Below are 27,355 nucleotides of genomic sequence, written 5' to 3' on the forward strand. Positions count from 1 at the left end.
ATGTGCATTTGAAAAAAATATGTGTATTCTGCTACTGTTGAGTGGAATGCTCTGTATTTAACTTTTGTTCTGTATATAACATTTAGTGTATATGTAGTGTTGTTCAAGTACTCTTCTTATTGATGTCTGGTGGTTCTATTCTCTGTTCAACTCTTTAGAAAACATAGCTGTTGCTGTTCATGTGTTCCTAGGAGTCTCACCCTGCATATATGGTAATTAAGTGTATACCAAGGGTTTGAGGGAATTTTGAGAGATCCTTTCTTTCCAGGGTATTTCCCACCATCCTGGCAGCCACGTTAGTCATTCCTTAGCCCAGTAAGAAGCCAGTTGAATGTTGATCTCAACCAGAATGCTTCTGTTTTTTCAAGGATCATATCACCCAGTTTCTGCTTACTATTTATTATTCATCTGTGCCTTCAAATATGTTTTTAAAATTGTGTCCAGAGTTCATATTTGTTACTCTCAGGAGAGTTGCTCCAATACAAGCTACTATGCCATTACTGGAATTAGAATGAGTTATTTTTTAAAAGTTTAAAATGCAAGAGAGGTGAGCACCAAGTTATCAAAGTTACGGTAATTTAATAGTTTAAAGAAAACTAAAAAAATTTTTCAGATAAAGTTTTTATTACTGAAGTGATGATAGTTATAATTTTTCCATGAAAAGACTGCAAAGAATATATGGGAATATTTCTCTTCTACAGGATATAGCAAATGAAGAACACAAGAAAATTGAAGCATTAAAAGCAGAAAACAAGAAGCTAGAAAAGCAAAAAGGAGAATTAATGATAGGGTTCAAGAAACAATTAAAATTAATTGATGTTTTAAAAAGGCAGAAGGTGAGTATTTGAAACAGTTGAACCTCTAAAATAGGTAGTATTTCTACTTTAGGTATGTTTTGTTTGACATGCTTAGGCACAAAATTTTATAATCTTCATATATATATAATGTGTCATCCAAGTAAATTAGTAATGTGGAAACTGGGACTGGTAAATACAGTGTGGGTACTCCCTAACTGAAGAAAATACCATATGCAGGAATGACGATTATCTTAGGGGATTGGTTTGCCTCTTGAAACCTCAGGGAAAGCTGACTGAAAACCACTATCGCTCCCTTCTCTACACATCAATTACCTGGTGGTGAGAAGATATGAAGTCATGCTCTGCCACTTTTCCTTTATGCAAAGGTTAGGCATTAGTGTTCTCTTAACAGGTTAGTTTCAATAGCACTGTTAGACAAGCAGACTTTTTATAGGCCCTTGGGTATAATTACCATTTCAAGTGTGTTTATTGGACTTATAGTACACATTCCTATTACAGAGCTTATAATTTGATAGCATACACACACTTGTACAGATTTCTAGTTTTTGTGATCTATTCTTAATAATAAACAATATCAATATTTTTAAAAATATATAGATGCATATTGAAGCTGCCAAGATGCTGTCTTTCACAGAAGAGGAATTTATGAAGGCACTTGAATGGGGAGATTCATAAGTGATCTACTTTAATTAGTCTGTATAACTAAAACTGTGTGACAGATATATAATTTATTTCAATTGTAATGGTTTGAATTTTTACTGAGAAATGAAATCAGAGTAATTCCTAAGTATTTTGTAAAATAAACCAATAAGAATTTAACTTTTGAGTATGCTTTTTTAACTGTGCTTGAATAGAAAATATATTCTGGCGATTTAGGTTTAGTTCATAGGTGATAGCTTATCTGAGAAATTCTGTTTTGAAGTTAGGTAGTAAAACACTTTGAAATTCCTTGCTCTTTACTTTTCTCCTCCCTTATTAAAGATAGTATAAAAGATGCTTTAAACCCAAATTAATTTTAGACACTTAGTTCCCTGGACAAATTAGGGACATTGCTAAATATAAATACAGAACTGTAGCCAAATGCAGAAAAAGCTCTGAATGGTAGGAGTGGTATGGAGAAGGCAGCCTCTTGGGTTTGGAGTGTTGTAATGTGGTGTAGAACTCAGCTCTTCAAATTATCAGTACAAAAACAACAGTTTGATTGATTTAAAAATTTTTTTTAAATTCTGAATATATAACTGCAAAATGAATTGCTTTATCAGAAAACATTTTCTTATAGATAATTGTTTACAAATGATGAAATACAGAGGTACTTCAGAAAATCCAGACAATGGATTGCCGTCACTGAACTATAAAACAAAGGTTACACTGACATCTAGTGGTAATGTAAAAAAATCCAGGTTTTACCAAATCTTGATACTATTTCTCTTCATAAATTTCATGCCTTTTCTGATATGCTTTTCTAAACTCTTCACCAAGCATATCAATATCATCTTCTTTTTTAAATACTCCCTACAAGAAAAATATTTTGTGGGTTACTTTGAAGGCCAGAATATTTCACTCAGTGCTTGTAAGACTGTTATCCCCAAGATAATAAAGTCTAATTATAGATTTATGAAAAAAATCATTTCTATTCTCTGAAAATTATGACAGAATTTTCTTAGACTGACCTGATTTCCTGATTTATCAGTTCAAGAGTAGTAACTTGTGATAGGAATCTGGGCTTTTACTACTAAAAAGGACCACTGCTTGGGTTGACTAAAGGGGAATGAATTTTACATATATACTGTACCCTACCCTTGTCTTGAAACAGCCCTACAATATGACATTAGGGAGCTCATAGTATGAGACTGAGCTTTGCCAGATTCATATACATGGAATTAGCTCTTGCCTCAGTTCTGTGGCTAAGCAGCATTCAGTCTTGCAGGAAAGAGTCCATCCAGGTTTGCAGTTAAGCCATTTACCCTCTGAAAAATCTAAAGGATCTAAAGAATAACTTAGGTCATTAGGGGCCATTAGGACCTAAAAGATAAAAGTCATTTTAGGATATCAGGTTTGTTGGGCTCTCTCCATCTACATAATTATTTCCCTACAAAAATATCTAAACCCCAGGACTCTACTGTTATAGGGCACATCTGTCTCAGAGGATGTCTGTTACTAGCGTTATCAATTACAAGATTTCTTGTATTACTATCAGCTTTGGTATAAAATATATAATTATTACTTTAAAGTAGTTTGGATTTAGACCTCCTACACTGAAAGGGGAGAAAAGAATCTCTAAAATTTGAATTCAATAAATCAAGCTTATACTTTAAGAATGTGCCAAGACCAACTCTCTCATTTTAGAGATGTTCAGTGACTGCCCAAGTTCCCACTGCTGCTTCACAACAAGAAGGGAGCGAAACCCAGGCCCTCTGAAATCCTTATTACCATGGTTTTTCCCCACTACGAGAGTTCATCAAAATTACACCATGACTAAAATCTCACTTACTTTAGGAAGATAGCCTAGTAATTTTGTAGCATGTTCTTGGAGAAGTTTTAGTCTTTCTTCTTCAATAATTGCATTAATATATCCTTGTCGTCTTTGCTGCAACTGCCATTCTTCCAGTTCATGTTGCTGGAAATGTAAATGCAATTTTATTAATTGTCATGAAATACATTAATCTTTTAAGAAGTTGTCAAAACTATTTTAGGGAGGCAAGCACCTATTTTCAGGACAGTATCTTCATTACAAAGGAAAAAATGTTCAAAACAGTGCTTTCCTAATTAATTCAACCTATATTTGTTGAATGCTTACCATACACCACGTGCTAAAGGCATCTTACAGTATAAGACAAAAAGAAATGGATAATATATATTTTATAAATTTTTTAAAACCCTGTAGCCCCCATACACAAAAGCAAATTCGAAATGGATCAAAGACCTGAATGAAAGTCATGAAACCATAAAACTCTTAGAAAAAAACATAGGCAAAAATCTCTTGGACATAAACATGAGCCTCTTCTTCATGAACATATCTCCCCAGGCAAGAGAAACAAAAGCAAAAATGAACAAGTGGGACTATATCAAGCTAAAAAGCTTCTGTACAGCAAAGGATACCACCAATAGAACAAAAAGGCATCCTACAGTATGGGAGAATATATTCATAAATGACAGATCTGATAAAGGGTTGACATCCAAAATATATAAAGAGCTCATGCATCTCAACAACCAAAGAGCAAATAATCCAATTAAAAAATGGTTAGAGGAGCTGAACAGACAGTTCTCCAAAGAATAAATTCAGATGGCCAACAGACACATGAAAAGATGCTCCACATCGCTTGTCATCAGAGAAATGCAAATTAAAACCACAATGAGATATCACCTCACACCAGTAAGGATGGCCACCATCCAAAAGACAAACAACAACATATGTTGGCAAGGTTGTGGAGAAAGGGGAACCCTCCTACACTGCTGGTGGGAATGTAAACTAGTTCAACCATTGTGGAAAGCAGTATGGAGGTTCCTCAAAATAGAAATACCATTTGACCCAGGAATTCCACTCCTAGGAATTTACCCTAAAAATGCAGGAGCCCAGTCTGAAAAAGACATATGCACCCCTATGTTTATCGCAGCATTATTTACAATAGCCAAGAAATGGAAGCAACCTAAGTGTCCATCAGTAGATGAATGGATAAAGAAGATGTGGTACATATACACAATGGAATATTTTTCAGCCATAAGAAGAAAACAAATCTTACCATTTGCAACAACATGGATGGAGCTAGAGGGTATTATGCTCAGTGAAATAAGCCAGGCAGAGAAAGATAAGTATCAAATGATTTTACTCATCTGTGAAGTATAAGAAAAAGCAAAAACTGAAAGAACAAAACAGCAGCAGACTCACAGAACCCAAGAATGGACTAACAGTTACCAAAGGGAAAGGGATTGGGGAGGGTGGGTGGGAAGGGAGGGATAAGGGGCAGAGAAAAAGAAAGGGGACATTACGATTAGCATGTATAATGTGGGGGGGCAGGCACGGGGAGGGCTGTGCAACACAGAGAAGACAAGTAGTGATTCTACAGCATCTTACTACGCTATGGACAGTGACTGTAATGGGGTATGTGGGGGGGACTTGGTGATGGGGGGAGTCTAGTAAACATAATGTTCCTCATGTAACTGTAGATTGATACCAAAAAAAAAAAAAAACCTTAAAGGAAGTACAAGAGTAGCAGCAAGAGTTCCAAAAGGAGAACCAGTATTTCTCAGGAAAGGGCTCTGAATACTTTAAGATAACTACACCAAAATCCTGTGCCATATAATATGGAAGAGATGATTTGCTTTAAAAGGTTTTAGGGCTTAAAAGAACGCTTATGGAACTGTATCCAAATAATCCTGTATCCAAATAATCCTGTATCCAAATAATCCTGTTGCCAATCCAAGTAATCCTGCTGGATAAGGAAGGATGCTAAAGGCAGACCACTAAAACAGTGATGAATTAAAGTGGTATTAATGCTGAGCTTGTCTTTCAAGTAACTAGTTTACTAGAGTCACTATTTCTTCAGACGATTTTGTCAAAGTCATGTAAACCAGAAAAGAGATTATCTGTCTTGTTTGCTACAATGGAAGGCAGGTTTCTAAATGACCTAATAACTCTTCAAAGTAATTGGATGAAGATAAACAAGGATGCTAGGACACAGCCATATGCAATGCCACTTAAATCTGGAATTGTTTCACATGAGAATATGCTGTTTACTATGTATTTTATCTATTACAGAATCAGAAGCAGCACTGATAGCTAATGGATAAAAGACATCACCCATCTTGCTGCTGATCCAGAGTTCAGATGCTCTTATTTTATATCTTTGATGATATAGGGTAATAGAATCTGCCATGAAGTAGTTTTCAGAATTTTTTTTAAGGCTACATTTCTAAGGCTTTCAGTCAGGTGTGCTCACAACAGGAGTAGATTTTTGCCAATGCAATATAAACAAAAGCGTCATATGGCAGTTTCTGGGAATCAATCTTAATGCACCCTTTATCCCCCCCCTTCTCTTCTGCCATATGCATCTGCTGCTTGCAACATGGATATAAAGGCTGAAGTAGAATTTAGACCATGAAGTTAAAGGCTATCCCCTACAGAAGCCGTAAATGAAAAGCTAGGCGGAGCCTGGGTTGCTGAAGCCTGAATAAAGCCTCTGTTCCAACTCTGAATTACCTACCTCTAGACTTCTATTGAGAGAATGTAAACTACTAAGCCACTGTTGCTTTGAGACTACTCATAGCCAAACCTAATCCTAACTGATCTATCCCCTTTAAAAGGGAGATGCAAGAAGTTCTATAATTTAATGGAAGTTCACTTGTTAGATTTTTTGTCCAATGATGTATATAGTCTCTAATTTAGGAATAATGCAGGATTTCTCTCCTTAGATATGGTACATCTCATTAGGTATTTATTCTAATAAACATTTTATAGTAAATTAAATGGTTTAGATAGGTATGAAACCAACTTGTCCATTAAGGACAAATTCTGAATAGTAGTAGTGCTAGTAGTAAACGATCTCTGGGGAAGCTTCAGATTTTGTCTGATTAACCACATGACTTTTTATATATAGACACAGTGATAGACACCTACTTAGGAATATCTCTGAAATAAAAATAGAGCCTTAAAGGATTGTGTGATGGGGTGGATTAATGAGTTCCATGATCATGAAAACCCACCCTTATCCTTGAGCCAGAACAAAAATATGACCCAATCTTCCAACACTTAATGCTAAACCCACAGCTTCATATTGGGAACATCATAATTTTTTTAAATTTAAGACATAAATATATTATAGGGTATCTGTGCTTTAGGTAGTTTTATCTGGTTTCATTTACAGTTTTCTTGCTAATTTTCCAGGAGCTTTCTGATTAGCTCCGTAAGCCGCGAGATAGGACAATCGGTTGCTCGTTCTACCTCCTTCTAGGCATATAATATTCAAAGCCTTCTGGTCACTTTCAAAAGCCTTTTAATTTCAGCCTCCTTAATTACTCTGCTGTGTCTCATGCTGTTGATCACCCTCCTTATTTCAACAATCATTTATTAAGCATTTATCACTTGCCAGGCAAATGCTGGATAGTTAATAGATAATCACCTCCCTTAAATGAAGTCAGAGCAGAGCACTGGTTTATGTCAAAGCTAAGGAATTGGGATTTCATCCTGTAGGAATCCACTTACGTCTGAAGCATGAGGGGGACATGGTAAGTTTTTTTAAAACATGGTAACTAATGGCAGATGGACTGGAATCACAAGGAGACCAGGTAGAAGGCAGCTTCAGCAGCCCATGGGAATGGTTTTGAATGTCTGAACTAATTTATGAAAAAGAGAAACTGGACTTAAGAGTTGTTACTTATGTAGTGTCAGCTGGATTTGGTGGCTGATTAAAAATTACTAGGTAAGAAAGGGGGGAAACCCAGGAATGATTCCAAGGTGATAAGCTTGGGCGGTGGAGTGAGTGAATGTGCTGTCTTTAACCAAGATTCAGGCTACAGAAATTGGAAAGGTTTATATGGTATGTTCACTTTTGGAAACCTAAATTCTAAGGCACCTACAAGATTTCCAGCTATGTCATTTAGGCATCTAGAAATATGTTAACAACTATGGCATGAGGTGAATAAGAATAGAGGGGAACCAAAAACTGAACCCCACGTATCTCAGCATTTCATGGAGCAGGCAAAAGACAGAGGTGATTTCTCTTGGTTTTCTGTGACTACACCATCTAGATTCTCTTACCTTTATGATCATTTCTTGGTCTTGTCAGTTTTTTCTCCTCCTTTTACCTCCTAAATTAGAATGTTCTCCAAGACACAGTTATGGACCTTTTATTGTTTCTTATTATAATATATACTTTGGGGAATCATCCTAGCTTGAACCTCTCTATCCTGCTTAATGCCAGATACACACTTCTTAGAAAACTTGACCTAAGCTTTTTCAGTTCAGCTATCTTCAGGATATTTTCAACCTGCATTTCTGTTTCAAACTCAACATGACTAAAACTGAAGTCATTTTATCTTTTGTTCCAACTCAAAACCTAACAGCATTTGTATTCCTTGAGTTTCTCATATTTGAAATCTTGGTGTTATTTTGACTCCTTCTTCCACACCACCCTATGTGGTAAAAAAATTGTCTTTTCTATTCTTTCTTTAAAAATATTTAAACTCTTCTCTTTCTCTCTCCTTCCAATGCTGTTAACTTATACCAGGTGCTCATCACATCGGTCTTGAATTATTACTTTCTCCTCTTTTTAAAGACCATATATCATGATAACCAATTTCCTACTGTACCATGTCTAAACTCAATCATTCAAGTTTTTCCATGTGGTAATTCCATATGCTGCCAACTTAGAACAGACTTTTTATTCATTTTTATGTATTTCCAGATAAACCCACACAGTTTTGCCATAAATGTATTGCACAATTAGTGAATTATACATTATCAGATTCTATTAATATTTACACTGTACATTTAAGAAATGCATTCTTCATAGTTTTATATATCTAGCTGTGTCATTTAGGCATCTAGAAATATGTTAACAACTATGGCATGAGGTGAATAAGAATAGAGGGGAACCAAAAACTGAACCCCACGTTAGGGGTATCTATACCTTATTTTCTGCACTAGATTTAGAAGCTACCAGAATAACTTTTATTTGTTTTGGTTCCCTTACCAACACTCAGCAGAATGCCTAGCAGGTCAGTACTTGTTGATTAGAAGAAAATTCTGGAATTTCTTTTTGTCTACCCATGCAGGAAAAGACTTATTAATCCCAGCTCTGCCACCTACTTCCTGTGAAACCTTGGGCAATATATATGTAAATAATCTATGCCTCAGTTTCCACAACTTTAAAAATGGGGATAGTGCTAGTACCTAACTCACAGAATTGAAAGTTGAAAGTTATTACTTTGCTTGTAACAAGCTTAGACTAGTGAATGACATATGTAAATACTCAATAAATGTTAGTTGTGTTTACTACCTCCTCTATTATTATTCAAAAATATTACCATATGCCTAATCTGTACTCTCATATTTAGAGCTGTTTACCTTTTTAAAGTACTTAAATGTTACCTCATTTGGTTCCTAAAGCACAATCTAGTGAGGCAGATTACATAAGTTTTGTTTTACGGTTGGAACACAAATCAATGTGTCCCAAGGCACAAAACTAGTTCCCTCTCCGACTATCAAATCCACAGTTCCAACTACAAAATGCCCCCCTGGGCTTTAAAATCAATGTGGACAAAAAGGAATTATATATGGTCTCAGAGTATTTTTCTTTAGGGCATCACCCACCACTCACTGGAGACAGAAGCAATAGCCTTATTTAGTAGTAGTAGTAGTAGCCTTAGTTCTCTCTCCTCTCCAGACCTGACTGGTCATGAAGTTGCATCAGTTCTGTCTCCTTCACATCTCTAAGATCCCTTCTCAATTTGCCTGGGCTTTTATCAACATCGGTGGGAATACTGTAATAATTTCCTTACTGGTCTCCCTGTACCAGTCTTAGCCCTCTCACATCTATCCTCAATCCTATTTGAGTCATCTTTTCAAGGGCATATCTTATCAAGTAGCTTTCTTAATTCTTCAGTGGGTCCCTTCGCATAAGGTCCACTTTCTTTAAAATAGGATCCAGGGCATTCGTGATCTGTCTTCCTCTCTACCATACCAAGATGTCCATAACTGTATAATTATTATCACATGCACTTGATCTCTTTATAGCCATTGTTTTTATATACTTTTCTAAACCAAGACCATACACTCATAGATGACATGAACTGAGTTGTATTCATCTTTATGTTCTCAACACCAACCAGTGCCTAGCACATAGAAGCATCAAACATATTTTCTAGATGCATAAATTGGCCAGAAATTTTATATATCATAAGTAAACATATCTAACATCACCTGGCACATAAAATGTCCTCTGTTAAATGTTTAGTGGGTGACTAGATGAGCTGATTGTTGTTCAATGATAATGAGCAAAAAAAAAACACCCCAAAACAAAAAACTTTCTTACTTTGTCTGCAAGGAACTGGTTGCGACGCTGCTCAATAAGTTTTTCCACAGCCCTCCTGTGTTCTAGCTGCTTCATCCGTCGTTTCTGAGCATTCATCAACTCTGTGCGACCATCCTCAGCAAGTCTAGCTAGCATGGCTTTTCTAAAGGCCTCCTCTTCCTCTTTTGCAGCCTGCAGTGCCAGTCCCTTCAAGGCCATCTGCTCTGTGAAATTTTGTTTCAACTCCTTTTGCTTTCTCAATTTCTCTTCTGCTTCCTCCTAATAATAATACATATGAAAGTTAATTCAGTGACTGTTCTTTACAGCAGATTTACAAAGAAAGGGTACAAGAGCGTGGTTAAGCTTAGTGTTACAATATGAAATAAAACTGAAAAATTTACACCTTCTCAAGATAACACTTTCCCCCATCATTTTAGTTGGATAAATGACATACTACATTTAGATTGCTTTTAGTTACTTATTTTTATATTTTAATTTGTATATATTTACCATCTTGTTTCTGTACTCAGAATTAACACCAACTCCTTTAAAGAGAGCTGAAAAAGAGCATGTAAAAACTTTTTTTGCACACTTGAGTTTATTAATCTGTGGTCTGTGAAATCTGTACCAACTATGAATCATTCTAGACTGTTGCCTAAAAAAAAAAAAAAAAGTCTATTGATATTTTTCAGAATAATCTAGCAATGACAGAAGTTTCTCATGGAAATTCGAATTTATTTGGAGCAGTTAAAGTCCTTCCCTGCAAGCTTTAATTTTCCCATTTTATGAAAAATTTCAAATGTAACTAAAAAATATAAAGAATTTTACAGTGATCATTCATATACCTAACACCTAGATTCTACCAGTAACATTTTACTATTTTTGCTTTAGCAGCTATTCAATTAGTATTGATGCAAATTTTAAATCCTCTAATTGAACCAAACTTGCCCAGTTTCCATCCAGAAAGACCAGTATCCCTAAGGCATTCAATATATTGCCTTAACAACAGCCATATGGTCAGAGTTCTTACTTACAAATAACACAGACTAAAAAGGATTTACTATAGGCCATCAGGTGATATATAATAACTTCCAAGGGGGCCAGAAACCAAGCTACCACCTTGGTTACCATCTATCTTTGGTAGAGTCACCATCATGGAATTTGAGCCATGATCATAACTCTACCAAAGCTATCCCCAATGACTCGATCTTCCTATTATATGTGGCTATTATCTCATTTTGCCCATTTCCACCTTCAAGAAGGGGGAAAACTGTTAGAGATAACTTTGGGTCATATGAAGAATTCTAGCTAAATTAGAGAAATGTCATTTTAACTTTATAGTCTTTATAATAAAAGTAAGATAAATGTTTTTAAAAGGGATAGGAGTGGGGTTTATGTGAGCCAATCTGCAGTACCAGCTGTTGCAACTTTGTGCATTACCTTGAGTATCAACCTCTCTTTCTCCACTTATCCCTGTCTAATCTACCTCCTCCAAAAATCTGTTCTAATGACTCTACTCCTATGTACCTCTCTTTTCGGCCTCTGATACGATTTAATTTTTCTGTCATCTAATTTTATTTCATATGTACATGCTTTATTCTCCTTACTAAAAATAAATTCCTAAAGGGCATATCTTATTTGTCTTTCGGATGCTGGGCACATAATTTTTCTTATAATATACTGCTTGTGTTTATTTGCCACTTGCTGTATAGAAGTAGAAAAGGTCCAGAGCTTATCATAATACCTTGCACACAGAAATTTTGTACCTATTGAACCAAATGAACTTTGACATTTCCTAACATCCATCTCTAAAACAAATTTTAGTTTAATCCAATGGTGAAGACTTCTAGCTAAAAATCAGGGAATTGTTTGACAAAACAAAATATACAATTCATTATAGTTTTTCAACTAGAAAAGAGTTCATGTGCTCTTTGATATGTTTGGATTGGGATTATAGTTACATAATATGAACTGCATAATTTTCTATCTCATGTTCTAAATAGTTTGAGATTATATAGTTATATATAATAACCATTATATAGTTTGAGAAATAGCTGCTCATTCAAGTTTTAAAGCAAATTGCTATAAAACTATCTGAGACTGGCATTTGACCCAGGAATTCCACTCCTAGGAATTTACCCTAAGAATACAGGATCCCACATTCAAAAAGATATATGCACCTCTATGTTTATCGCAGCACTATTTATAATAGCCAAGAATGGAAACAACCTAAGTGTCCATCAGTAGATGAATGGATAAAAAAGATGTGGTGCATATACACAATGGAATATTATTCAGCCATAAGAAGAAAACAAATCCTACTATTTGCAACAACATGGATGGAGCTAGAGGGAATTATGCTCAGTGATACAAGCAAGAGAGAGAAAGTCAAGTGCCAAATGATTTCACTCATCTGTGGAGTATAACAACAAAACAAAAACTGAAGGAACAAAACGGCAGCAGACTCAGAACCCAAGAATGGACTAACAGTTACCAAAGTGAAAGGGATTGGGGAGGGTGGGTGAAGGGAGAGATAAGGGGATTAAGGGGCATTATGATTAGCACACATAATGTAACGGGGGCACAGGGAAGGAAATATAGCACAGAGAAGACAAGTAGTGATTCTATAGTTTCTTACTATGCTGATGGACAGTGACTGTAATGGGGTGGGGACTTGATAATGGGAGGAGTCTAGTAGCCACAATGTTGCACATGTGACTGTATATCAATGATACCTTAATAAAAAATATCTGAGACTGGAAACCATTAGAGGTTATCTTAGTCTCGGTTCTCTGAAAGCAGAGCCTTACACAAGATCTTGTGTATAGATACTTTATAAGGGAGATAATCTCGGGAAGTACAATGAGAGACAGAACAGGGAAGGAAGGGAAGCCAACACAAGGGCACCTCACGGAGCTGGTCACCATCATGGCGCTGAGGCTTAGTCCTGCCAGCACCTTATGAGGAATGTGCTTGCCTTTCAGAGCCTTCCTGAAGGCTGGCAGGAAGACTTCATTTCTGTCCTCTGTGGGTGGAAAGATGCTCCAGAGAATGTTAGCTCCCTGCCCCCAACCACACTCCCACATTTTAGGAAGCTGTCAGCAGAGTCGGTCTAAGTCCTCACAACTGTTTTCCACGGCTGCCGCTGAAGTCAAAGGTGAGGCTGAGAGGATATGAGGCAGGGCACAAAAGGCTTTTGATATAGGAGATATCCTTAGTAATCTTATTTTGTCTGACTTTTCTACATTTCTTGAAATCACTGTATTTCTAACTTAGAAAATTGTACCATCAAGGTTTTCACATTTATTAGTATTAACCTTTTTTCTAATCTCTTTACAGAACCTTTATTCTTTTTAATTTTGTTTTTGTTTTCTTTATTATTTTTTCAGAGTAAAATCTTTCCCCCAATATAAAGCAATTGGATTAATTAATGCTAATATATTCCTGATTCTTAGTTAATTTCCACTTGTATCTGCATAATTTCCTTACATATTCTTGCCTCAAATTGAATTTGTATTGTTTCACTAAATTACTAAGTTGATTACTTAAATAGTTTTTTCCACTATTTCTCATTTAATAATAGCCTCAGAGGTCAGTTTTACAAAATCTCACGGATTTACAAAAAATCTCATCCTCTAAATTGTCTGCAAATTTCACCTTCAGCCAATAATAACTGAAAAGAATACTTTAAATTTTCAGTTAATAGGTTAAAATATTTGTTAAAATTAATAGGTTAATTTCTAGTGGTGTTGAACACCTTTTCCCCTTGCATTATTCCAGTAAATTTTCTCTGGATATCTCATAGCTTTTAAAGTTACATACTTTAATGCAATGTTACACGGAAGATTACACATTTATTCTGTTATACCGACATTATCAGTTATACATTTTATCAGTGACATCTGCAGTTAATTTGGCATTCTATTTACCTGGTGATGACTCTGCTTATCTGCTTCCCAACTGTTCACATATGCTTGTTATCCATCATTTTATTCTTAATTTTTGGGGGGTAATTTGATACTAGGTATATATTTAAGTGGACTGCATTAACATGTTTTTTAAAAGAAATGTATACAGTTTACATTATGCAGTTAATCATTAAGAATATATATGCAACTGGTTTTGATATAAATACATGCTATTCCTTCCTCATTGATGAAACAGTGTATCTAAAATGTTTTGCTGTAGCTAAAAATATTAAAAACAATAATCCTAGTAGCTACAGTTTATTGTGTACTTGGCTATTCATGTATCTTGTTTTATGAAGTGTCTGTTCAAACTTTTTGTTCATTTAAAAAACTGGGTTCTTTATAGTATACTACCAAGTTATAAGTATTCTTTATATATTCTAGGTAAGTTCTTTGTAAGATGTATGTATAGGGAATATTCTCCCCAAGACTGTGGCTTAAATTGTCATTTTGCAACAATGTTAGGAAATTCTTATTTTGATGAAGCCCTATCATAAACTTTTTCTTTAATGTCTCATCTTTTTTGTCCTACTAAGGAAATCTTTGCCATTCTTAAGTTCATTTAGGACTTTTTCCTATGTTTTCCTCTAGAGGTTTTCTAGTTTCAGCTTTATGTCTTACTTACTTTGAGTTAATTTTTGTACATGATGGAAAATAACAAGTGTTGAAAAATATGTAGAGAAATTGGAACCCTTATTTATTGGTAGCAGGAAGGTAAAATGATACAGCCTTTGTGGAAAACAGTTGGGCAGTTCCTCAAAAAGTTAAAACTCCACTACTAGGTATATATCCAAAAGAATTTTTAAAAGATATTCAAACAAAAACTTGTTCACAAGTGTTCAAAGCAGCAACATACACAAAAGTCAAAAGTTGGAAACAAGCCAAATATCCATCAATTGTTGAATGGATAAACAAAATGTGGTATATCCATACAATGGAACATAATTCAGCTAAAAATAGGAGTGAATTACTGAATTCAATACTACAAAATGGATGACCCTTAAAGACATTACATGAAAGGAAAAAAGCCAGACACAAAAAGGTCACATATTCTATAATCCCATTTATATGAAGTATCTGAATAGCCAAACCCATAAAGACAGAAAGCAGATTAGTAGTTTCCAGGCACTAGGGGAGTAGGGAGTGGGGAGTGACTGCTTAATGGGTGCAAGGGGTAAAGAAAATGTTCTGGAACTAGGCAAAGGTGATGGTCGTACAACATTATTAATGTGCTAAATGCTGAATTGTATACTTTAAAAGGGTTAAGGTGGTAAATTTTATGTGAATTTACCTCAATTAAAAAGACACGTGAAAAAAGAAATACAGAAATCCACAATTATGATTAGAAACTTCAACAACCCTCTCTCAACAACTGATAGAACTAGACAGAAAATCAGAACTAGACAGAATTTACCTCAATTAAAAAGACACGTGAAAAAAGAAATACAGAAATCCACAATTATGATTAGAAACTTCAACAACCCTCTCTCAACAACTGATAGAACTAGACAGAAAATCAGCAAAGGCACAGAAGAACTCAACAATACCACCAATAGGATTTAATTGATATTCGCAGAACATACATTTCATCCAACAGCAGAAAACACATTCTTTTCAAGTGCCCACAGAACAAATTTAAAGAAAATGAAATCCTATTGAATGTGTTCTCTGACCACAGTAGAATCAAACTAGAAATCAATTTTTTAAAAAACAGGACAATCTCTGGATATTAGGGAACTAAGCAACACACATAAATAATTCATGGATCAAAGAGAAGTATTAAGGAAAATAAATACATCACAGTTAAGGAAAATAAAAGTAAGAAACACTGAAACTTGTGAGATGCAACTAAAACAGTGCTGAGGCAAATTTGTAGTACTAAATGCATATATTTAGGAAAATGCATTATTAGCACTAAATGCATGCATGTAGGAAATGTCTCAAGTCATTAATCTAATAAGCTCCTACTTCAAAAACTTATAAAAAGAGAAGCAAAGTAAACTCAGAATAAGCTAAAGGAAGGAAATAAAGAGCAGAAATCAGTGGAATTGAAAATACAGAACCAACAGGCAATATTAATGAAATAAAAGGCAGGTTCTTTTTTAAAAAATAAGTAAATTGAAACTTAAAACTCCTAGAAGGAAACATAGGGGGTAAGCTCCTTGACACTGGTCTTTGATTTGATACCAGAAGCAAAGACAACAAGAGCAAAAATAAACAGGTGGGACTATATCAAACTAAAAACCTTCTGCACAGCAAAGGAAGCCATCAATAAAATGGAAAGGCAACCTACCAAATGAGAGAAAATATTTGCAAATCATATATCCAACAAGGGGTTAATATCCAAAATCTATAATGAACTCACAACTGAACAGAACAAAAAATCCAATTAAAAAATGGGCAAAGGATCTAAGTAGACATTTTTCCAAAGGCATACAAATAGCAAACAGATACATGAAAAGATGCTCAATATCATTAATCATCAGAGAAATGCAAATCAAAAGCATGAGATACCACCTCATACCTCTTAGAATGGCTATCATCAAAAAACAAAGAGATAAGTATTGTCATGAATGTAGAGAAAAGGGAACCCTTGTGTATTGTTGGTGGGACTATAAATTGGTACAGCCACTATGGAAAACAGTATAGACGTTCTCAAAAAATTAAAAATAGAGCTACCATATGATATAGCAATCAGACTTCTACCCAAAGGAAGTGAAAATAGGATATCAAAGAGATGCCTGCACTCCCATGTTCACTGCAGCATTACTCAAAATAACCAAGACATGGAAATGACCTAAGCGTCTGCCAATGGATGAATGGATAAAGAAAATGTGTAAGATATCTAACATGCAATGTTTTCAACCACACAAAAAAAAGGAAATTCTGCCATTTGCAACAACATGGATGGGCCTTGAGGGCATTATGCTAAGTGAAATAAGCTAGACAGAGAAAGACAAAAAATCATAGTAGCACTTACATGTGAAATGTAACAACATCAAACTCAGAAACAGAGTAGAAAAATGACTGCCAAAGGCTAGGGGGTGGGTGAAATAAGGAGAGGTTGGTAAAGGGTAGAAACTTTCAGCTATAAGATGAATAAGGTCTGAGGTTCTAGTGTAAACTATGATGACTAGAGGTGGTAACATTGAACTGACTAATTAAAATTTGCTAAGAAAGTAGAATGTAAATTTTTTCACCAAAAATAAGGTGATAGATTTGTTAATTAACTAGATGGGTGGAATCCTTTCATAATATAAACATATATCAAATCACAGTAATGTTCACTTTATCCTACAATTTTATATGTCAACTATACCTCAAGAAAGTGTCAATTAAAAAATTAATGAAATTAAAAGACCTAAAGTGAAAGGTTTAGGAAAGATATAGCAAAGAGACATTATTACCAGTATCAGGAATGAGCATTACAGATCCTGCAGACATCAAAAGGATAAGGGAATAGAATGAACAACTGTACACACATAAGCTTGACAACTATACATAATAGATTACTTCCTGGAGAAACACAAGTCACCAAAACTCACCAAATATGAAATAACATGATTTGAATATCCCTGTGACTATTAATATATTGAATTAATAATTTAAAACTCTAAAAAAATTAAACCTCACTCCCAGATAATTTCACCGGACAGTTCTACCAAATGTTTAAAAAAAGAATTAACACCAATTCTACACAATCTCTTCCAGAAAGTAGAAAATGAGGGAATACTTCCCTATTCATTTTATGAAGATAGTATTAACCTGACAGCAGTATAAAAAGCTAAAAACTAATATACCTCATGAATATGGATACAACAACCCTTAACACAATATTAGAAAATAGAATCCAGCCTATATGAAAAGAACTATACACCATGTCTGTGTGGGATTTATTCCAGTGATGCAAGTCTGGTTCAGTATTCAAAATTATCAATTATTATAATGCATTAGCCTAAAGAAGAAAAAGCATATGATCATATCAATTGATGTAGAAAAAGCATCTGACAAAATTCAACACCACTTCATGATAAAAATCTTCCAAAAAATAGGGATGGAAGGGTACTTCCTCAACTTAATAAACAGCATTTATAAAGAATCCTACAATTAACAGAATGTTTTTCCCCTAAAATAGGCAGAGATTGTTGATGTCTACTCTCACCACTCTTACTCAACACAGCACTAGCCAGTGGTGGGAGTTTTAGCCAGTATAATAAGGCAAGAAAAGGAAACAAAATAAGGGATATAAATAAGAAAGCAATAAAATTGTCACTTTTTGCAAAAGACATGAGTATATAAGGGGGAAAAAAAATTCCAACATCTACTAAGTGAATTCAACAAGGTTGCAAGATACAATATAAAAAAGTCAATTCACTAGCAATGAGTTCATGGGCATTAAAATTAAAACTAAAATTCCACGTATAATTGCTCAAAAATTAAATAGTTAACAAAATACAGGATTTACACACTAAAAGATGTAAAACAGTGGTGGAAAAAATTCAAAGGTGGTCTAGATAAAAGGAGAGTCATACTGTGTTCATGGACTGGAAGACTCAACATAGTGAACATGTCAATTTTCCCCAAACTAATACTCAGATTTAATGCAACTCCGATCAAAATCTCAGAAGACCATTTGCAGATAGAGACAAGATTATTCTATAATGTATATGGAAAGGCAAAGTAACTCTAATAGCTAAAGCAATTTTGAAGAGTTGTTATATAGCTACAGTAATCAAAACTGTGCAGGGATAGAAACATAGATCAACAGAATAGATATCCCAAGAACAGACTCATAGAAATACACTCAATTGTGTTTTAACAAAGGTGAAAAAGCAACTCAGATAAGGAGAAATAACCTTTTGAACAATGGTGTGGAGCAACTGGTTATCCAAAAGCACAAATTGAAATGACCTAAGTCTCATACCTTACACAAAAAATTAACTGAAAATGGATCACAAACTTAATGGGAAACTTTCAGAAGAAAAAAAATTTTTTTTCAACATCTAGGCAAAGACTTCCTAGAGCTGATACCAAAAGAAGGATCCATAAAAACAAAATCATAGAAATGGAAAATACTTGCTTGGAGAAAGACCTTGTTCAGAGGATGAAAAGACAAGCTGCAGACTAGCAGAAACTATTTCTAAACTATAAACCTAACAAAGGACAAGTATCTAGAATATATAAAGAACTCTCAAAACTGTACAAGAAATGAACAAATAACCCAATCAGAAAATCAGCAAATTATCTTGGCTTCAGATCAAGTTTGTTGATATTGTTGTTCAACACTATATCCTGTGGTTTTCTGATTATTTATTCTATATGTTAATAAAAAGGAATATTGAAGTCTTCAACTATAATTATGGATTTGTCTATTTCCCCTTTCTGTTTTGCTTCATGAATTTTGAACCTTATTTAAGTTCATATACTTTTGGAACTATTACATTCTCTAGATTAATTTACCCAATACACCATGATTTCCACCTTAGCTTGCTTTTGATTAATGTTTGCATAGTAGATCTTTCTCCATCCTTTTGTTTTTAAACTGTATGTATCTTCATATTTAAATTGTATTTCTTGAAGGCAACATAGTTGGCAGTTGTGAACTGCTGCTGAGGTAGTCTAGCTTGTTTATTCAGCGTGAAAATTTCTTTTTTAATTGTGTTTTTTTACCATTTACATATAATGCAATTATCGATGTGGTTGGGTTTAAATCTATTATCTTTCTAATGTTACATCTCAAAATGATATTCTTTTCTATGTTAATCATTATTTCCATTTACAAAACTTACTTTTAATTTTGTCTTATGTATTTCCGCTTGTTCTTCCTGGTATAATTCTTGTCGCATTTGTTCCAAATCTTCACGTTGCTGCAGCATTTCCTCCAATTTCTTAGTCAGCTGTTAAATAAAAAATACACACACCAACATTTATAAGAATCAAATTTCATAACAAATATTTCACAATTTCTCCAATGTTAAAAGAAGCGGTTTTTTTAATACCATATTCTGAAGCTGTAGCCTTTTTTCTTCACTTTCTTGAACTTTTGCCATCCGATCTTCTTCTCTTTGTTGCTGCAGGTTGGCAAATGCTATGATTTTTCTGTTTTCTTCTTCCATCTCCTCATGTTTCTTTTTTCTCCAAAGAGCCTGCTCTTTCTGGAACTCTTCAATATACCTTCGAGTTGCATTCGTTTTTTCTAATTTTTGTTGTTGTTCCCTAAAAAGTAATAGTGCAGCTTTATAGTAACAGCTATAATAGTAGAATATTAAAAAACAGAAGTGTCATTTCCTTCAGTTGATGACAATGTGGGGGAAATGGCTTCCCTATTTATAGTTTATTCATTCAATCATTCATGCAACAAACATTTTGAGTATCCACTAGATGCCACCATATAGAATGACACCTAAGAATTTTCAAGTAAAATACTACTTTGCTTTTCTCTAACCTATTGATTAAGTTTTATGATCTCATTTCAGAAAGGCTACAACCTCTTTACATAAGCCTTGCATCACTCTGAACTTCAGCTACCAAGGTAATTGTCAAAAAACACATCATCTGACATATGACATGCACAAATTTAAGAAACACAAAGGTTTAGTCATTCTGTCACTTCATATGCATTAATTATTAGGTAATCAATTATGATGTTAAAAGATGAATATGAGTTGGACTCATCTATGTAATCATAAAATTTATTAAGCACTGAACTATGTAGCATTGTTTGGTGCTATACCTCTTCAAAACAAGCCTAAGATAAATCTCATCTAAATGTTTAGGCATGGAAGAAAGGTGGGATAAACTTACAATTGATCTTCTTCATAGATTTTCCTAACAATTTCATCAATCATGAGTTTCTCCTTCAACAATTGTTCATAAGCTTCCTGCTTTTTCTTTTGTTGTTCTTCAAGTTGTTTCTCTAAGTCAAGATAATACTGTGCTTTTACTTTATTTCGTTTGTCCTCTGCAGCATTCTCTTCCTTTACTATTCTCTCATGTTCTTCCATCATGGTTTTGGCTATTTCAGCATCACGTTTCTGTTATTAAAACAAAATTAAACTTTCCATTTTCAAATTTCGCCATAGTGTGCTAGAATATTTTAAACAAATGAAATTGAATATCCTAAAGCTTTTACATAAAATATTTTCATCTGTCTAGGTAAAAAGCCAACATAAGCTGCTGTTACCTGAAGGATTTGAATGATGAATCAAATCTTAAAAAGGTTTTCCTAATCCTTCAAGTAGCTCTCTCAAGGCAGTACAGGATAAGGATAATTAATAACTCCACATTTGAAAACAAGTAAAATTAGAAGCACTTATTAGTAACTGTGTTGCCAAAGCAGTAGTCTTTTTCTTCTATTTAAGAGGATGTAAGCAATTTTCAAACTTAAAACTTAACTTTAACTGCTATTTAAAGGATGGTACTCTTTTTTATACAAGTCTTCCATAAAATAGCATTGAGCAATTCTTAAGTTTCTCCCAGCCTAAACTTTCTTTCATGCCATTGGCCTTTGAAGTCTTCCGGTTCTCATTTAGTAAAGGCCCTCTGTAATCACTTTAACTTAAAAGAGTCACTATGTCACATACACTGTGCCTGTTTTCTGCACCTTTTAATTCACTCCTTCAAGATCATTTCCTGAGTCGGAGACAACTTGCCCCTTGACTGAGTTAAACCTCTTACTTGTTCTGAGCATTTTGAAATCACATAATAAAGTATTAAATTAAATATATTGGGCAAATAGTTATTACCCTTTATCAGTATGATCACATCCAAAGCACTAGAATGCTTACCAGCATCACACATAAAAGAAGAAACAGCTAAAATACAAATGCTGAATGCCATTCCTTATCTAACTGATGCCTTTAACATGTACACTATTAGTGACTGGACCAAAATTCTCTTTGCTTCTGTTTTCTTAGTACATGTTCTACTAGGTTCTCTAGGAAAAATATGAAGTGACAAAAATATTCATGTACAGATTACCACACACTTACGGAAATACAGTGTTCTCATTTCACAGAGAAGGAAACTAAGGCTCAGAGAGACAAAGCCAAAACTGGCACCTAGATATCCTGACATCTAGTCAATTCCTAGGAGAACTTGACTTTAATATTATCGATTTTATTTAGAAAATAGTAGCCGTTATTTCAGGAGTTAGATTAAAATGATTTCAATAGCCTTGAATAACTCCAATTATCAGAATATTTAAAACTGCAAACATGGTAAAATATTACCGCTTTTATGTTCTACTTTATTGTTTTTTCAATGTGAATATTGAACTTCTATTTATTTTTTTTATTTTATTAAGGTTTCATTGATACACAATGTTATGAAGGTTCCACATGAGCAAAATCGTGGTTACAACATTCACCCATATTATCAAGTCCCCCACACACCCTACAGCAGGCACTGTCCATCAGTGTAGTAAGATGCTAGAGAGTCACTACTTGTCTTCTCCGTGCTATACTGCCTTCTCTATAACCCAACTACATTATGTGTGCAAATCATAATGTCCCTTAATCCCCTATCTCCCTCTCTCCCAAACGACCCTTCCCAACACCTTCCCTTTGGTAACCGCTAGCCCCTTCTTGGAGTCTGTGAATCTGCTGCTGTTTTGTTCCTTCAGTTTTTCTTTATTGTTATACTCCACAAATGAGTGAAATCATTTGGTACTTGTCTTTTTTCACCTGCCTTATTTTACTGAGAATAACACCCTCTAGCTCCATCCATGTTGTTGCAAGTGATAGGATGTTTTCTTCTTATGGCTGAATAATATTCCATTGTGTATGTGTACCACATCATCTTTATCCATTTAATCCAGTGATGGACACTTAAGTTGCTTCCATACATTGGCTATAGTAAATAGTGCTGTGATAAACATAGGGGTGCATATGTGTTTTTAACTCTAGGATCTTGTTTTCTTAGGGTAAATTCCAAGGAGTGGAATTCCTGGGTCAAATGGTATTTCTATTTATTGAGGAACTTTTATATTGCTTTCTACAATGGTTAAACAACTTATATTCCCACCAACAGTGTTAGGAGGGTTCCCCTTTCTCCACATCATCACCAACATTTCTTGTTCCTGGCCTTTTGGATGTTGGCCATCCTAACTCGTGTGAGGTGATATCTCACTGTGGTTTTACTTTGCATTTCCCTGAGCATCTTTTCATGTTCTTGTTGGCCTTTTGAATTTCTTCTTTGAAGAAGTGTCTGATCAGATCCTCTACCCATTTGTTAATCAGGTTTTTTGCTTTTGACTGTTAAGGCCTGTAAGCTCTTTATATATTTTGGATGTTAACCCCTTGTTGGATAAGTCATTTATGAATATATTCTCCCATACTGTAGAATGCCTTTTTTTTCTGCTGATGGATTCTTTGCTGTACAGAAGCTTTTCAGTTGGATGTCATCCCATTTGTTCATTTTTGCTTTTCTTTCCCTTGCCCGAGGAAATGTGTTCAGGAAAAAGTTGCTCATGTTCATATTCAAGAGGTTTTGCCTGTATTTTCTTCTAAGAGGTTCATGGCTTCACGACTTGCATTCAGGTTTTTGATCCATTTTGAGTTTACTTTTGTGTATGGGGTTAGACAGTAATACAGTTTCATTCTCTTACATGTAGCTGTCTAGTTTCGCCAATACCAGTGGTTGAAGAGGCTGTCATTTCTCCATTGTATATCCATGGCTCCTTTATCATATATATGATATGTTTATATCTGGGCTGTCAATTCTGTTCCATTGATCTATGGGTCTGTTCTTGTGCCAGTACCAAATTGTCTTGATTACTGTGGTTTTATAGTAGAACTTGAAGTCGAGGAGCGTAATGCCCTCAGCTTTATTCTTCCTTCTCAGGATTGCTGTGGCTATTCAGGGTCTTTTGTGGTTACATATGAATTTTAGAATGGTTTGTTCTGGTTCGTAGAAGAATGCTGTTGGTATTTTGAAAGGGATTCCATAGAATCTGTAGATTGCTATAGGCAGGATGGCCGTTTTGACAATACTTATTTTTCCTATCCATGACCATGGGATATATTTCCATTTATTGGTGTCTTAATTTCTCTCATGAGTGTCTTGTGTTTTCATGGTATAGGTCTTTCACCTACTTGGTTTGGTTTAGTCCTAAGTATTTTACTCTTTTTGATGCAATTGTGAATGGACTTGTGTTCCTGATTTCTCTTTCTATTGGTTCATCATTAATGTATAGGAATGCAACAGATTTCTGTGTATTGATTTTGCATCCTGCAACTTTGCTGAATTCAGTTATTAGTTCTACAGTTTTGGGGAGGATTCTTTAGGGTTTTTTGTGCACAATATCATGTCACCTGCAAACAGTGACAGTTTAACTTCTTTCTTAGCAATCTGGATACCTTTATTACTTTGTTTTGTCTCATTGCTGTGGCTAGGACATCCACTACTATGTTGAATAAAAAGTGAGGAGAATGGGCATCCTTTTCTTGTTCCCAATTGAAGAGGAAGCTTTCAGCTTTTCACTGTTAAATATGATGTTGGCTGTGGGTTTGTCATATATGACCTTTATTATGTTGAGGTATTTGCCCTCTATACCCATTTCATCATGAATCGATGTTAAATTTTGTCAGATGTTTTTCAGCATCTATTGAGATGAACATGTGATTTTTGTCCATCTTTTTGCTGGTGTGGTGTATGATGTTGTTGGATTTTTGAATATTGTACCATCCTTACATCCCTGAAATAAATCCTACTTGATCATGATGATCTTTTTTATGTATTTTTGAATTCGGTTTGCTAACATTTGTTGAGTATTTTTGCATCTATGTTCATCAGGGATACTGGTCTGTAATTTTCTTTTTTGTGTGATATCTTTGCCTGGTTTTACTATTAGAGTTATGCTGGCCTTATAGAATGAGTTTGGAAGTATTCCCTCCTCTTCTACTTTTAGAAAACTTTAAGGTGGATAGGTAGTAGGTCTTCACTAAATGTTTGATAAAATTCAGCAGTGAAGCCATCTGGTTCAGGGGTTGTTCTTAGATAGGTTTTTGATTATCAATTCAATTTCATTGCTGGTAATTGGTCTGTTCAAATTTTCTGTTTCTTCCTTGGTCAGTCTTGGAAGGCTGTATTTTTCTAGAAAGTTGTCCATTTCTTCTGGGTTAACCAATTTGTTAGTGTATAATTGTTCATAGTATTCTCTAATAATTCTTTCTATTTCTGTGGTGTCTTAACTGATTTTTCCTTTCTCATTTTGGATTCTGTTTAGGTGTATAGAATCTTTTTTTTTCTTGGTAAGTCTGGCTAGGGGTTTATCTATTTTGTTAATTTTCTCAAAGAACTAGGTCCTGATTTAATTGATTCTTTCTATTGTCTTGCTCTTCTCAATTTTATTTACTTCTGCTCTGGTGTTTATTATGTCCCTCCTCTTACTGACTTTGGGCTTCATTTTTTCTTCTTTTTCTAGTTTCATTAATTTTGAGTTTAGGCTGTTCATTTGGGATTGTTGTTCTTTCTTAAGGTCCTGTATTGCAATATACTTTACACTTAGAACTGCCTTTGCTGCATCCCACAGGTTTGCGGGTGTTGAGTTGTTGTCATTTGTCTCCATATGTTGCTTGATCTGTTTATTTTGGTCACTGATCCACTGATTATTTAGGAGCATGTTGAAAAGCCTTTATGTGTTTGTGGGCTTTTTTGTTTTCTTTGCATAATTTATTTCTAGTTTCATACCTTTGTGGTCTGAGAAACTGGTTGGTACAATTTCAATCCTTCTGAATTTACTGAGGCTCTTTTTGTGATCTAGTATATGACCTATTCTTGAAAATGTTCCATGTGCACTTGAGAAGAATGTGTATCCTGCTGCTTTTGGGTGTAGAGTTCTGTAGATGTCTGTTAGGTCCATCTGTTTTAATGTGTTGTTCAGTGCCTCTGTGTCCTTACTTATTTTCTCTGTGGTTGATCTGTCCTTTGGAGTGAGTGGTGTGTTGAAGTCTCCTAAAATGAATGCATTGCATTCTATTTCCCCCTTTAATTCTGTTAGTATTTGTTTCACATATGTAGGTGTTCCTACATTGGGTGCATAGATATAATGGTTCTATCCTCTTGTTGGACTGACCCCTTTATCATTATGTAATGTCCTTCTTTGTCTTGTTACTTTCTTTGTTTTGAAGTCTATTTTGTCTGATACAAGTGCTGCAACTCCTGCTTTTTCCCCTAGTAGTTGCATGAAATATCTTTTTCATCCCTTCACTTTGAGTCTGTGTATGTCTTTGGGTTTGAAGTGAATCTCTTGTAGGCAGCATAAAGATGGGTTTTGTTTTTTTATCCATTCAGTCACTCTGTGTCTTTTGATTGGTGCATTGAGTCCCTTTACATTTAGGGTGATTATTGAAAGATATGTACTTATTGCCATTGCAGGCTTTTGATTCGTGGTTACCAAAGATTCAAGGGCAGCTTCTTTACTATCTAACAGTCTAACCTAACTCACCTCTTATCCTATTTCAAACATTATCTAAAGGTGTTTTTTTTTATCCTTTTTTAAATTCCTCCTCCGCTCTTTATATATTAGGTGTCATATTCCGTACTCTTTGTGTATCCCTTGACTTTGTGGGTAGTTGATTTAATTTTGCATTTGCTTATTAATTGGTTTATGTCCTTCAGCGTGGTTTTATTTTCTCTGGTGACAGCTATTTAGTCTTAAGAGCACTTCCACCTATAGCACTTCCATCTATACACTGTAGAGATGGTTTGTGGAAGGTAAATTTCCTCAACTTTTGCTTATCTGGAAATTGTTTAATCCCTCCTTGAAATTTAAATATCATGGGTAGAATACTCTTGGTTTGAGGACCTTCTATTTCATTCCATTAAATATATCATTCCACTCCCTTCTGGCCTGTGAGGTTTTGGCTGATAACCTGATACTCTTTCCTTTGTACATGATCTTTTTTCTCTTCTTAGCTGCTTTTAATATTCTCTTTGTCCTTGACCTTTGACACCTTAATTATTATATGTCTTGGTGTTGTCTTCCTAGGGTCCCTTGTGCCAGATCTCTGCACTTCAATGATCTGAGAGACTATTTCCTTCCTCAAATTGGGGAAGTTTTCAGCAATTATTTCCACAGAGATTTTCTATCCCATTTTTTTCTCTCATCTTCTTCTCTTACACCTATAATGCAAATATTGTTCCATTTGGATTGGTTGCATAGTTCTTATTTTTCTTTCATTCCTAGAGATCCTTTTTTCTCTCTGTGCCTCAGCTTCTGTTTTCCTGTTGTCTAACCTCTATTTCATTTCCATTTCCTCTACCACATCTAATCTGCTTTTAAATCCCTCTATTGTATGCTTCATTTCAAATACTATATTTTTCAAAGTTTCTCTCTCTTTCTTAAAGTCCTCCCTGATATCTTTAATATTTTTCTGTGGCTCCATGAGCATGTTTATGATTTTTATTTTGAAATCTTTATCAAGAAGATTGGTGACTTCACTTAGCCTGCTTTCTGGTGTTTGAGGGATTCTGGTTTGCACAAAATTGTTATGCTATTTCATATTTCTAATGATGTCTATGGAATAACAACTTCTTGTAGGTGGCAGCCTCTAGTGCC

The 27,355-nt window shown here is 34.7% G+C and overlaps 2 protein-coding genes across 5 annotated transcripts in view; one reads left to right on the forward strand and one right to left on the reverse strand.

Annotated features, from left to right (window-relative positions):
- The window catches only part of TEX9 (testis expressed 9), a 98,840-nt gene that overhangs the window by 61,704 nt on the left and 9,781 nt on the right, over window positions 1-27,355 (forward strand). For 2 of the 3 annotated variants that reach the window (XM_073211892.1, XM_073211894.1), the window contains exons 11-12: window positions 702-836; window positions 1,416-1,637. In XM_073211892.1, coding sequence (XP_073067993.1) covers window positions 702-836; window positions 1,416-1,493 — 213 coding nt within the window. In that variant the 3' untranslated portion in view covers window positions 1,494-1,637. Of the gene's footprint in view, window positions 1-701; window positions 837-1,415; window positions 1,638-27,355 lie in introns of those variants that run through there. The other variant, XM_073211893.1, reaches the window with a different exon arrangement.
- Window positions 1,665-27,355, reverse strand: part of MNS1 (meiosis specific nuclear structural 1) — a 68,085-nt gene continuing 42,394 nt past the window's right edge. For both annotated transcript variants that reach the window (XM_073211891.1, XM_073211890.1), the window contains 6 exons: window positions 20,599-20,828; window positions 19,794-20,010; window positions 19,584-19,691; window positions 9,848-10,105; window positions 3,310-3,435; window positions 1,665-2,330 (listed from right to left, as the gene is read on the reverse strand). In XM_073211891.1, the coding sequence (XP_073067992.1) occupies window positions 2,238-2,330; window positions 3,310-3,435; window positions 9,848-10,105; window positions 19,584-19,691; window positions 19,794-20,010; window positions 20,599-20,828 (1,032 nt within the window). In that variant the 3' untranslated portion in view covers window positions 1,665-2,237. The remainder of the gene's footprint in view (window positions 2,331-3,309; window positions 3,436-9,847; window positions 10,106-19,583; window positions 19,692-19,793; window positions 20,011-20,598; window positions 20,829-27,355) is intronic.

Source organism: Manis javanica, chromosome 8 (assembly GCF_040802235.1).
Source record: "Manis javanica isolate MJ-LG chromosome 8, MJ_LKY, whole genome shotgun sequence".
Classification (NCBI taxonomy): Eukaryota; Metazoa; Chordata; class Mammalia; order Pholidota; family Manidae; genus Manis; species Manis javanica.